The sequence below is a fragment of the Setaria italica genome, chromosome V, assembly GCF_000263155.2.
Source record: "Setaria italica strain Yugu1 chromosome V, Setaria_italica_v2.0, whole genome shotgun sequence".
Taxonomy (NCBI): Eukaryota; Viridiplantae; Streptophyta; class Magnoliopsida; order Poales; family Poaceae; genus Setaria; species Setaria italica.
Window position 1 is genome coordinate 25760834 of NC_028454.1, and position 14182 is coordinate 25775015.

Here is a 14182-nt window from a genome sequence, read left to right on the forward strand (position 1 = left end):
CAACGTTGCTCCGTCGCAGCTGGCGCGCTAGCTTCGGAGCAGCCCAATGGGCACCGTCAGGACAACATCAACCGGGACGTTGGCGGTGGGATCCTTGGATCCTGTCCGCCACGCCTGGTCACAGGTATGTTTCAGGATTTGCATCCCCTTCCATTTGATAGTTCATCAGGGAATCACGAGCTTGGTGCCAGGCAACCACCTTTGCCAAAACTCGAGTTCCCTCGGTCTGATGGAGATAACCCTCGATTATGGTGTGATCGCTGTGATATGTTCTTCGAGGTGTACTCTGTGAACCCCCATTTGAAGACTTGGTTCGCAGCTCTCAACTTCAAGGGGACGGCAGCAGCTTGGATGCAATCATCTGGAGCGGAGAGGCCGGATTTTGGATTGGGACATGCTTTGTGAGGCAATGTTTGAGCGCTTTGACAGAGATCAATATCATCTTCAGCTTCAGCATCTTGATGTCCTTCGTCAGATAGGTTCTGTTGCTGAGTATCTTGAGAAGTTTGAGGAATTAGCTCATGGTGTTCTCCTCTACAACACTGCCTATGATGACACCTATTTTGTGACTTGGTTCATGGGGGGCTTAAAGAAGAAATTCAGGAGCCCATTGCTTTACACAGACCTTGCAATGTTTTGGAAGCATCTTGGTTGGCTTTTGTGCAGGAAGAGGTTTTGGCTACTCAATCAAGTAAGACTGTGGCCAAGAAGAATCTCAGGTCCAATTACAAGCCCAATTTTGTTTCTGACAAGTTCAGACAGAATGGCTCTGAAAAAGGGAGTTCATCTAAAGCTAAATCTAAAAAATTAGAGTCTGATGACAAATTGCAGTCCCTGATGCAGTTCAGAAAGAAAAAAGGTCTGTGTTTCAAGTGTGGGGAAAAATGGGGCCATAATCACAAATGTCCTGCTCAAGTTTCCCTCCATGTTATTGAGAAGTTGTTACATGACTTAGAGCAGCCAGGGGACTGTTTTTCTGCTTCCAGTGATTGTGAGGAAGAGGATGCTAATGTGGTTATGGTTGTAGGTGACACCATTTCTCAAAGTACTTCCAGGAGAAAAACCATGAGGTTGCATGGTCTGGTTGATAATCAGAAGATTCTGATTTTGGTGGATTCAGGAAGTGTTGACTCTTTTATTAGCGAGAGACCAAGTTGAGATGTGTCTTGGTCTATTTGTGATGAGTGATTGACTAGATGATTTGAGGCTTTACCGGTTGAGTCCTGACTTCATATGTGCATGATTATCCTAACGGCTAACCGGATGTGTTGTGTTTTGGTGTTTGTACAAAATATATCTTGTGTGTTGTGTCTCTTGGCTTGTAATGTGCAGGTGTAGGATGCGACATGGCGGTCGACGGCATGAGGTGAAGGTTAAGCGCGAAAGGTCCATGCCGATGTACTAGGGCTATGAAGGGTGGACATGAGTAGGCTTGGATCGAGGGACCCGAGGAGTCCGGGCGGAGTCATAGGCGATCCACATGGTGCACAGAAGAGCAAGAGTACACAGACGGTGATGGAGACGGTGTCGGTCGAGTCAAGCAAGACGGAGGCAAGTCGAGTAGGCGGCCTGGGAGCCGGGAGCAAAAGACTTGGAGGCGTCGAAGGCTTGGCGGAGGCTGGACACGCGTCAACATCGGTGAGTCACGCCAGGTGGGCATGCAAGAGGGTTCGACCTTAAAACCGGGGGTGAGTCATGCTAGGAGGGTGTGCATAGGGTTTGACCGGTTTGACCTTAAAACCGGGGGTGAGTCACGCTAGGTGGTGTGCAGAGGATTTGGGTGGTTTAGGCCTCAAAAGCACCGCGCGGGCAAGTTTGCCGGTTTGGGCCTCAAAACCGGGGGCGAGTTCGGTGCGGCCGAACGGCGTCAAGTCGGAGGACGTGTGGCACCATCGTGAAGCTTGCGTCGAGGCGAAGCGAAGTTGTGAAGGCGTCGGGTCCGTCCTATGAACAAAGAAAAAGTTGAACAACTTTACCCCTGAGGGGTATTTGGGTTGTATGCTTAATGTAAGGACATTTTGGACATTTGCGAAATGCCTATATATATGAGAAGTGGCTGTTTGGGGCAGCAACCTCTTGGGCTAGTTGGTGGTAGTCTACTCATTTGTTTTGTGAGAGGCCTTGGTAGAGGGAGAGAGGAGAGAATCTTTGTTTGATCTTTTCGCTATCCTAGCTTTGATTGTGCTAAGGAGTGGCTTGTAACCGAACATGGTGAAGTAATCCAAAGATCTATTTTGTGCCATCTTATTCCATCCCATTTGGATTTGCAATTTCCGTTTGTGTTCTTCGCATTCTTGTTTTCTCCCTTTTCTTCCCTCTCACGTTTTTGGTCGATTCGTGTTTTGTGGGGAGTTTTGAGTCAATCCGGTTGTTTGGAAATGAATTAGGACGTGAGTTGAACCTTTCCACTAAAGGAATTTGATTGGAACCTCACGAGTTCATAGATCGGGTCGATTCAAGTTCTAGGGTTGAAAAAGCGGTGTTCTTCACAAGAACTTTAATTCCCTTTGTTTGGCTAATCTTTTTGATGAGATCCTTTGGGAATATGTTTGTTATGTTGTTGGGAAGCTATGGTTAAAATTTTATGATTTTTGGAGGTCGTTTGATCGAGTTTCGGATTTTTCTTCCATCTCCACGCAAGCTGAAATCTGGGATTCCGAAATATTCCGGACCAAATTTCGGAAATTTCCGGACCTCCGGAAATCTCCAGAGATTTCTCCGAAAAATTCCGCACGTCCGGAATTTTCTGAAGGTTCCTCCGGATTTTTCCGCATAGAGGTGTTAGTTTTCAAAGTTACTCTTCCGGAGCTTGTTTAGAGCCTTTCTTGCTTCCGCTATTCTCAAATTGGGTTATTAGCATCATTCCGAGGTCCACTAGCTCGTGCGTAGCTAACTGGGCTTGATTTTGCTAGAAGAGAGGCTTGTGGGTTTTTGGCTGAGTTTCTTGAAGAAAATTTGAATCGGCTCCCATTCACCCCCCTCTGGTCGCCTTTCCGGTCCTTCAATTAGTGAAAAGCTAGCTGCTCAGTTACATTATCCTATGGAAGCTTGTGAGGCCTCTCACTATGTTACTACTGATGGCAGTCCCATGATTTGCAATAAGAGAATTTCAAATCTGTAGTGGGCATCACAGAAGAATACTTTTCTCACAGATGTGGGTATTTTGCCTCTTCAATATTTTGACATGATTGTAGGGCAAGGCTGGTTAGAAGACTGCAGTCCTAGGTGGGTACATTGGAAGAAAAAGATAATGAAGTTTACTTATCAAGGGAAGAGGATAACATTGCGAGGTGTTCCCTCTGAAGTAACCAAGTGCAACAGCTATTAGTGCAAGAAAGTTACAAGGTCTTCTCAGAAGGAAGGCAGTAACTCATTGTGTCCAAATCTTACATCAAGTGTCTAAGTGCCAACTGCAAACTGAGCTGGGGTCCATAAACTCTGTTACTGACCTGGATCATTATTCTGATAAACCTGAAATTCAGCAACATTTGGTGGATTACAAGCACCTCTTTCAAGAGCCAACATCTTGACCTCCCTCTAGACAATATGATCACCACATTGCTTTGATTCCTAGTGCTCAACCTGTCAATGTCAGACCTTATAGGTATGCTCCTGCTCAAAAAACCGTAATTAAGAAACAATTGACTGAAATGATGAAAAATGGAACCATTAGGCCTAGCACCAGCCCATCTGCATCTCCTGTGCTTTTGGTCAGGAAGAAAGATGGGACTTGGAGATTTTGTGTTGATTACAGGCACCTTAATGCTATCTCTGTCAAAAATAAACATCCTTTGCCCATTGTTGATGAATTGTTGGATGAACTAGCTAGTGCTAAGTGGTTTTCCAAATTGGATTTTAGATCTGGGTATCACCAGATCAGGATTGTGAAAGGGGATGAGCACAAAACTGCTTTTAGAACAAATAGTGGACTTTATGAGTTTTTGGTTATGCCATTTGGTCTCACCAATGCTCCAGCAACCTTTCAGAGCACCATGAATCAAATTTTTGGACCATTGATGAGAAAGGGTGTCCTAGTTTTCATGGATGACATATTGGTTTATACTCCAACTTATGAGGCACATGTGCAGTTGTTAAGGCAAGTTCTGGACATTATTCAGCAACATTAGTTTTTGATAAAGCTGCCTAAAGGCTCTTTTGCTAAGCAATATATTGAATATTTGGGCCATTGTATCTCAGCTGAGGGGGTGTCCATTGAACAATCAAAAATTACAGTTGTTCAACAATGGCCAACACCTACCAATCTGAAGTAATTGAGAGGTCTTTTGGGCTTAACTTGTTATTACAAAAAATTCATTAAGCATTATGGCATGCTCAGTAAACCTTTGACTGAATTACTGAAGAAAGGTACCCAGTTTTTGTGGACTTCTATTACTGATGAAGCATTTCAGTTGCTCAAAAAAGCTTTGGTTCAAACACCTGTGTTGGCAATTCCTGATTTTCAACAGCCCTTTGTTTTGGAGACTGATGCAAGTGATTTGGGGCTGGGGGCTATGCTTATGCAGCATGACAATCCTGTGGCATATTTGAGCAAAGCTTTAAGTCCCAAAAACCAAGGGTTGTCTACTTATGAAAAGAAGTGTTTAGCAATTCTGATGGCTGTGGACAAATGGAGATCTTATTTGGAAGGCCAAGAGTTTATCATTAAAACTGATCATAAGAGTTTGTTATACCTGATTGAGCAAAGGGTTCATACCAAAATTCAGCACAAAGCTCTTTTAAACCTGATGGACTTGCAATTCAAAATAGTTTATAAGATGGGTGTTTCTAATGCAACAACAGATGCACTATCCAGATGTCCAGTCAGTAATGCTATTTTTGCTATTTCCTCTTGCACTCCTGCTTGGATTGACAAACTGAAGGAAGGATATGCTGATGATGCTATGGCACAATAGCTGTTAACTGAATTGGCTATTTTAGACAATGCTTCCCAAGATTATCAGCTTGTGGATGGCATAATTAGGCATAAGGGCAGAGTGTGGATAGGCAACAATGAGTTGGCTCAACAACATATTCTGCAAGCTCTACATAGCAGTGGCATAGGAGGTCACTCTGGTTTTCATGCCACTTATCATAGGATCAAACAACTGTTCTCCTGGCCAAAGATGAAGCCTACCATTCGGTCCTATATTCAGCAATGTCCTATTTGTCAACAAGCTAAAGTGGAACATGTGAAGACTCCAGGTCTATTGCAGCCATTGCCTGTGCCTGCTGTTCCATGGACCATTGTTAGTATGGACTTCATTGAAGGACTACCTACATCTAATAGAATGAATGCAATTTTGGCAGTGGTTGACAAGTTCACCAAATATGCTCATTTTCTGCCACTTTCACATCCCTTTACTACTTTGCAAGTGGCACAATTATACATGGACAATATCTATAAACTCCATGGGTTGCCTGAGGCAATTATCTCTGACAGAAAATTTTCACTAGCAAAGTTTAGCAAGAATTGTTCAAATTATCTGATACTCAATTGTTGATGAGTTATTCTTACCATCCACAAACGGATGGCCAGACAGAGAGATTGAATCAGTGCCTTGAAGCCTTTTTGAGATGTGTGTTCATTCCTGTCCAAGACAATGGAGTAAATGGCTGTCCATGGCTGAATACTGGTATAATACTACTTTTCATTCAGCATTGGGTCATACTCCATTTGAAGTGTTGTATGGTCAACCCCCAAGGCATTTTGGTATTACTAATTTGACTGCCAGTTCAATACCTGATCTGGAGTCTTGGCTATCAAAACGGAATTTGTTGACATCTCTATTCAGCAGCAACTGTTACGAGCTCAACAAAGAATGAAGTCGCAAGCTGATAAAAAAAGGAACTGAAAGAGAATTTCATGTTGGGGATTTGGTCTACCTAAAATTACAACCTTACATTCAGACTTCAGTTGCTCCCAGGTCTAATCAGAAGCTCTCATTCAAGTTTTATGGCCCATTCAAGATTCTGCAAAGGGTGGGTCAGGTGGCCTATAAGTTGGATCTTCATGAGGACTGTCGAATTCATCCAGTGCTTCATGTATCTCAACTTATTAGAAAGCATGTTGCTCCTTCTATTACTATCAGCCAGGAGTTGCCGGTTTTATCAGCTAATGCTCCACTACAAGTTTACCCTGTGGCGTTGCTTGATCATCTTTTGGTGTCTCAGGGGTCTTCGTCAGTTTCTCAGTTGCTAGTTCACTGGTCAGGTTTTCCTCCAACTTTAGCAACCTGGGAAGAGATTAATGACTTGCACCGAAGATTTCCTGCAGCACCAGCTTGAGGGCAAGCTGGTTTTCATGGAGGGGCAGTGTCATATCCCTGATTGCCACTGGAGTGTAGGAGCAAGTTGGCGAAGAATGGAGAGGAAGGCTGTGAGAGGAGACTGAAGAAAACGGCAGACTGAATGTGCCAAATGCGCTACAGCGCCTGTTGCCGGACAGCTATCAGACAACGCACGAGAGAAGGATGCCGTGCTGATTTGAGCTGTCATCCTGTAAGGCGTTGGGTTGTTAGGGTGGGCCCAAGGCTGTTGTAAAAACGCGTATAAAGGTGTAAGCATTACACAGACAAGGAATAAACGAAGATCAATCACGGCTATGCTGTCTGTTCCCTCTCTTTCTGTTCCTCGTTCTTCGCTGTTCTTCCTTCCCTTTTCGTTTCTCCCAATTCTTCTCTGACTCAGTCGAGCACGAGTGAATCTGATCCCATCGCGGTCTTGACGTGCTAAGACCGCAACAGGGAACAATACCAGTCCACACGGACCTAGTGCCAACTAGCGGCAACACAAAGCAATGGGGAACTAATTCGACCACTACCAGCCTACAATACAAGGAAAAAGGAGTGAGGGGAGAGGAAATAAGCTACAATAATGGCACGGCACAGCTTCGACAGCATTGAGCATCTAAAACAATGGGCTCGAACAACATGCCCGCTCCGAAGATTACTGTCCCTCGCCAGCATCACCTTTCGAGGCTTCTTTGCCCTCGTCGGCACCATCCTCCTGCACATACCAAATTCAAATTTTTAGCAACAGATAGGAAGAGTAGACAGGCAACGGATTAAAGATTAGGTTTATTTTGGGAGAAGAAATTACCGTGAGGTCAGAGGTCCAAAGGGTCAAGTTGTCCCTCAGGAGCTGCATGATCAGAGTGCTATCTTTGTATGACTCCTCCCCAAGGGTGTCTAACTCAGAGATAGCTTCATCAAACGCCTGCAAAGATTAGCCAATCGTTATCAGTTATCAAAGTTTCAATGGCATAAGGACTAAGTCACAATTAAAAAGTTAAATGATCAGGCAACCGACTCAAATGCCTCCCAGTTACCACAAATTAATTAAGTGGCATTAGATACTCAAAACTGTAAAACACACAGCATTATTATCGCCTTGATAATGTAGGTGCCAGATATTACAAGTATCACCACAATCCAGTAGAACATTAAGAATTCTTTTAACAAGGAGGATAATAACAAGCAAGAGTCTAGCAATAACAGGGCAGAATGGCACAAAACCACTACAAGCAAGCCTGTTTAGATATGTGCAAACATGGAAGATCAAAAGCTCATCATATCAGTGGTAGCATTACCAGAACTATCATCATATCAGAGGTAGCATTACTAATCAGAAACTATCTGATCTGATACACAGTGATCAAGATATCTAGTAGTCAAATTGCAACATGAACCTACAAGTGTTTAGTTTGCTGTATGAGAAGCAATAGAAAGCTCCTGATATACTCAACAATTTAGGACAAGGATCCTAAAATTTACAGTTAAAAGGCACTTTTGGATATATTTTTTCTGCCCAAGCTCAAATGCACAAACAACCCACCCTAAGCACAGTAAAACGAATGTATGTAGTAGAAAAGTAGATGTGATTCCAACCTGCTTTGCAAGGTTGCAAGCTTTGTCTGGGGAGTTCAGAATCTCATAATAGAACACTGAGAAGTTAAGAGCAAGCCCAAGCCTTATCGGATGGGTAGGTGCCATCTCAGCCAGAGCAATGTCCTACACAATACATAGCAGAATAAAACTTCATAAGAAAACAGTGTAAAGACTAACAGTAAGCAACTAAGCATTCAAAGAAATGAACTTGTCATCCTATACTAGATGAATAGAGACAGTTGTCATATTATCAGAACAGAAAAAATGAACAAACCTGAGCAGCCTTGTAGGCCACCATCGTGCTCTCAGCAGATTCCTTCCTCTCTGTGCCAGTCTTAAATTCCGCAAGATACCTGCCATAGTTAAGAAGAACAGGAAGGTTAAGAAATCTGGTTGGTTTCTTCAGATTATAGTTATACAGATATGATTGCACATCATAATATTGCATTGCATCCTTCCCAACCTGTGATAATCACCCTTCATCTTGAGGTAGAAGACCTTTGATTCGGCAGCAGTAGAAGAAGGAACTAGGTGGGAATCAAGCAGCTTCAGGATGCCATCACAGATATTGCTCAATTCAGCCTCAATCTTCCCACGGTATTCCTTGATAAGGTTCACATGCTCTTCATTCTTACGGGACTCCTCCTTCTGTTCAATGGAAGAGACAATGCGCCATGAAGCACGGCGAGCCCCAATCACATTCTTGTATGCAACAGACAGGAGGTTACGCTCCTCAACAGTGAGCTCTTCAACATCTACAGTCTTAGCCACCTTCTCCATATACTCAACCATCTCCTCATACCTTTCAGCCTGCTCAGCCAGCTTGGCCATGTAAACATTCTCCTCCCTCGACATATTGACAAAAGAACAAACTTACTGCAACAAAAGGGAACTGATAAGCCATTGCCTCAAAAAGGTACAAGATATCAACTAAAATGACTACATGGTAAAGGTACATGGCTGGCCACTAAACTCGACTTAAGCCATTAAGCCCCTCCATGTTTGGTAAGAGCAAGCTTATTAATAACATTTCTGAGAAATATGAAAGGGTCATACAAACCTGATTGAACCAGCAATAAAGCCACACCATTCTCAAAAAAGCAATACAGCCACACCAAGCAGCACCATCTAATCGAACACTAGCTTACAGCACCCACGTTCAGGTTCAAAAATCGCAATAACAGACCCCACACAATGCAGGTAATATGATCTGTTCATTCTGTTGTGATCCCCAAATCCATCAAATTAAGCAATCAGACAGAACTAACCTATTTAAACTACTGCCAAACAGATCACTGAAAAGGACCAACCGGATCTATCCTTGACAAGGTTATCATTAATGAATTATTTAATTCAACAGCAATTCATCATCATTCAAAACCCCAGATCAACAGGTTACCCAACCATAATTCCTTAAACAGGTGAAACATGACCCAAAATCCGACACACCGAACAGTACATAAATCGAGAAATCACATCCAACACCTAGCAGCAACAGATAGAGCTACCCTTTAATACACTACTAACCGTGAAGGCACGTGTACATCCAGATCAAATATCTGAACAAGCTACTTCACTCCAGAAATTCTACATTCAACCATCCGTGTCCCCGCTCCAAGCCTCCAACAGATAACAGGCACGGTTGCTAACCCCAAAATGGGAACGGAAACCCGGGAGGTGATCAGCATTCAGTCCTCGCATCAAACTATTCCCAAATCAGGCGGATCTACGCCCCCCGTGCGCTCCAAGCCTCAGATCTCGTGGATCGAGCTCGAACAAACCCACGGACCAGCACCCGAGACAAAGCGGATCTAGCCGCATCGCAGAACGCCACCCGAAAAAAAACAGAAGAAGAAAAAAGGCGGAGAAAACTCGCCGCACTCCCGCCGCACTCCCGTATCTCCCGTACCACGAACACGCAACACGCAACTAGATCAAGCAGGACAGCACTCTGACAGCACGCAAGATTAATTTCTCAATCAAAAAAGAAAGCTGGATAAATCGGGAACCCTAACCTCCCGGCGCGGGGCTGGGCGGCTGGCTCTTGTGCGCGGCGGAACGGTGTGGTCGGGGAACTGCGGGATGCTGTGGTGGGCAGGGCGAAGCAGCGTGGGGACTTTTTATAGCGGGACGCGAGCGCGAGGCTACGGTCAGCGAGCCAATGGCACGGCGCCACGGCGACGGCAGGGGCCCACACCGACACCCCTCGCGCAAGGCGTGGTGGGCTGCGAGTTCCTCTGACATGCGGGCGCGGCGCGCTAGTGGGACCCATATGTCATTAAGAGCGGGAAAGATGATCCGGTGTGGTAGGCTCGGTGTACGTGGTCGGTGGGAATATCCCTGCGAACCGCTCCCTCGGGCTCCGCGATTTGGCAAAAAGTCGAGCCTGTGCTTATGACATGTGGGTCCGGCCTGGTTGCGAAAGATCGGTCATTTTTCTTCCCCAAGCCAAGGATATGTCCTGTTTAGGAAGTGGAAACACAATGTATTGTAGTACTCCTATATTGTGCTAAAAGCACCGGGCACGGTCGGCAGAAAGGTTTGTGATTCATCGGGTAATCAAGTGATTATTAGTTCCTGATCCGACGGTTCCAAGTAAGGGCACCAGCACTTGAGCAACATGCGCAGCTGGATCAGCTGCACCTGCACATGGTGCTGCACAGGAAAAGCTGTTCCAACTACTTATTGTATAACCCTTCTTTCTCTTTCAAAGCGAAAGGCCGGATATCATGCAGATAGCAATCCTTTTTTCCTTTAAAAGATAAAATTATGATTTCGATTGCCAGGTTGGCGAGAAGCTGGAATTTGGACATAGTCGCCAACCTGGAATTTGGACATAGAAATTAGGGTCTGTTTGGCACGACTCCACTCCATAACTCCAGCAACTCCAGCAAAAAATCCAGTCAAACACGTCAACTCCAAAACTCTATGGAGCTGCCAACTCCATGGAGCTGTAGTGCAAATGGGGCTGGAGTTTTGGAGCACCCCTTTTGCTGCTCCAAAATGTCCTCTTTTGAACCTCCTCGTGGAGTTGGTGGATAATTACCCACCACTGCCACTGATTACACAAAAATAACGTTTCATTCCTTCTGTTTGCCTCGTGCCTCTGTTTCTTTTCATTCTTGCGTGACTAGTCGCTCGCCCACGCCTGTACCTGCGCCGGCAGCTAGGGACCCTAGCCTCGCCGCCGCCGTAGCCCCTGCTGGCGGCCGAAGACCCGCCGTCCACCCCCGCCGCAGGCCGGTCGAGCCCCGACGCCAGGCGCCCTAGGCCCGACACCGGTCCGCCCGCCCGCCTAGCTCTGCCTCCCGCCTGCACGAGGCCCGCCGCCGAAGCCCTGACGCCAGCCGCATCGCCCCGCCGCCGAAGGCCGCCGCCAGCCGCAGTGCCCCACCGCCGGAGGAGATCCCCCGCCACCCATCCGCTAGGTGCGACCGTGGCAACGGTGACCAGTGGGCAACGGCAGAGAAACAGAGGGAAAAAGAAAGGAGGAAGAAAGGAGGGGGAGAGGATGACAAGTGGGGTCTGAATTGAGGGCAACAATGGCAATCAACACTGAAATCGATTTTTTTGAGCTGAGAGTACCCATCTAGTCAAACACCTAATTTTATTTCTGGAGTTCTAGAGTGGATCTGACTCTACCTGAAATTCTGAAGTAGAGCAGCTCCACCTAGAGCTGAAGCCATACCAAACAGGAACTTAGTTGCGTAAGAGCAACTTCAACAGCCTCGCCATCCTCTCCCGCGAAGTTAGATTTGGCGATTCGAGGCTACAAAACAGGTCCAACAGACTCTCTTTCTCGTTTTACGTTTTTCCTCCAGCGCTATCCCGGCATTCTTGCTCGGTAGAATTCGCGAGTCATCGTCGCTCGCCATCCGTGCGGCCACGCATGCATTTCCCGCACGCTTCTTCCCTCCCGCTATCGCAAGCCCACGCCCGCACCAGGATGAAGATTTTTTTTTTCCTTGTGTTTTCCCACCACCGTCTTGGCAACTCAGCTGCTAGGCACCACATGAACACCGCAGCAGACCAGGTTGCTCGTGCAATTAATAAAAATAAGCTGGACACGCGCTCGTCCCAGTTGGACGGCGTCAGCCCCGTCGGCACACACGCGTGAGCTGCACGGAGGCGGACGGGAGCCGCGTGGCCGAGCGGCACGGAGGTGGCCGCCGGGCGAGATGCATCGAGCGCAGCGGGCTCCACCGCGGCTAACATTCGTGGCAAGGGCGGACGTGGTGCCCTTGCCTCGAGGATCCTCGGAAGCGGTTGTGGACGAGCAGATTGAATGGAGTTGGTTGGGTTGAGGCCGGGGACAAGCGGAGAGCGGACCAGGGAATAATTACCAAGGGCATGTCGCCAGCTGCTTGCAAGCCCCTCAAGGCAACGGGATCCTCATCAATGTTATTGAATTTAGACAAGACAACTCGATGAGAGGGCATTAACTTCAAGCTGTTAACCTCAACGGGTAAGTTCGCAGCTACGGGGCCTCCCACACGTCCCTATCAGCTTAGTGACGTCATCACGCTCCCATGTGATACGGATAAGACTCGAACGAAGCATCGGTTCCCAGCAGTAGTGTGGTGACGTCAGAGGCCAGACGGTTAGCGCTGCGAGGGGCAAAGGTAAAGATCTATCGACTAAGCATGTATTAAAGCGGGAGCGGCGCATACGGGATCTAGCCAACCGATACGATCAGATAATTGGTGAACAGTTACAGAGACTAGGAAGCCGATGAAAACAGCCTAATCAGATCTAAAGCGTTCGATAACGGGTTAGCGCTCGAAAACAGCCCTGACTGGATCTAAGCAAATTCGATAACTTGAGCACCCTTGAAGACAAGCAAAGTATCGACCGGAGCCTAGGGACATTTAGTTGCAATCTAAGATAACTCGATAACTAGCCACACGACCCAATATTGGAATATGAGACTTAACTCAGAAAGTTCCCATAGGGATCGTAATGATCGGGTGACGGTACTTACAAGCTCGCAGAGATCGAAGCCGATGCAGTCGTTCGCGTAGGAAGGAACTCGTCGAAACTACTCCGCTCGTACTTCTAAGCGTTTTGGCGACGGGGTGCCGAAAGGGTTATGTTGATTGATTGTTGATTGTTCTTATAAGAGCTCACGGGTTTATATTTATACCCTGAAGTAAGCTAAAATCCTAATCGAGTACGATACAAACTGTTATAGAAAACTACTCAAGACTACCTAAGATACAATCCCCTACGCTTTCCCTTATTTGGTGGAATCGATTTTACTTCGAACTGGACCTACCTGATCTTCTATTGCCTTCGGGAATCCTGGTCAACGGCGGTTGGTCTTGTCAATGCAGCACCCCTAGCGAGTCCCTTTATTTCTTTTCTATCGTCTGTCAGAACCTTATCCATAACGGTTGACTCTGACCAAAAACCGGTGTCAACACACAGATTATGGATTCAGCCCATCCCTAAAATCTAGGATGGAACCATTCTATCCTACCTCGCTCTCCAACCAAACGCACCCTAAGTTGCCGATAGCATTTGGCGTCCCTCCGGACCAGCGCCACCCCGCCACGCTTGTCGCCTCCGGCCGCAACACCGTCATGCCCTACGGGCCTGCACCATCGCCGCTGCTGCTGACATTGCATCTCCCAACGGCACCTCTTGACTGCGAAATAGCCGATTCAGAATATAGGGGGTGTTTGGATACGAGGTGTTAAACTTTAACAGTGTCACATCGAATGTTCGGATGATAATTAGGAGAACTAAACATGAGCTAATTATAAAACTAATTGCAGAACCCTGTGCTAATTTGCGAGACAAATCTATTAAACCTAATTAATCCATCATTAGCAAATGGTTACTGTAGCACCACATTGTCAAATCATGGACTAATTAGGCTTAATAGATTCGTCTCGCGAATTAGACTCCATCTGCGCCATTAGTTTTGTAATTAGCCTATGTTTAATACTTCTAATTAGCATTCAAACATCCGATGTGACGGGTGTTAAACTTTAACACCTTGTTGCCAAACAGGCCCATAGACGATCCATTTTAGATAATCAACAATTTTGAGTAGCTAAAGTGTTTTAGAGAGCTGGTTTCTTTGTTTTTCGATAGCCAAATTTATAAGTATCTTGGAGATGCTCTAAAAAGCCACTTTCTCATACTCAGGCATGACTTTGGCCTGGTTTGGTTGGTTTGCTTATTTTTAAGCACCCATCACATCGAATGTTTAGATACTAATTAGGAGTATTAAACGTAGACTATTTACAAAATCCATTACATAAGTGGAGTCTAATTCGCGAGACGAATCT

The 14182-nt window shown here is 46.0% G+C and overlaps 1 protein-coding gene across 1 annotated transcript; it reads right to left on the reverse strand.

Annotated features, from left to right (window-relative positions):
- Positions 1-6377: 6377 nt before the first annotated feature.
- On the reverse strand, positions 6378-10003 carry LOC101754220 (14-3-3-like protein GF14-C). The gene is made up of 6 exons (XM_004968915.2): positions 9902-10003; positions 8350-8762; positions 8161-8239; positions 7887-8009; positions 7099-7215; positions 6378-7005 (listed from the first exon to the last, which is right to left on the reverse strand). The coding sequence occupies exons 2-6, from the start codon at positions 8739-8741 to the stop codon at positions 6946-6948; spliced, it is 771 nt and encodes a 256-aa protein (XP_004968972.1). The 5' UTR covers positions 8742-8762; positions 9902-10003; the 3' UTR covers positions 6378-6945.
- Between the last annotated feature and the right edge of the window lie 4179 nt (positions 10004-14182).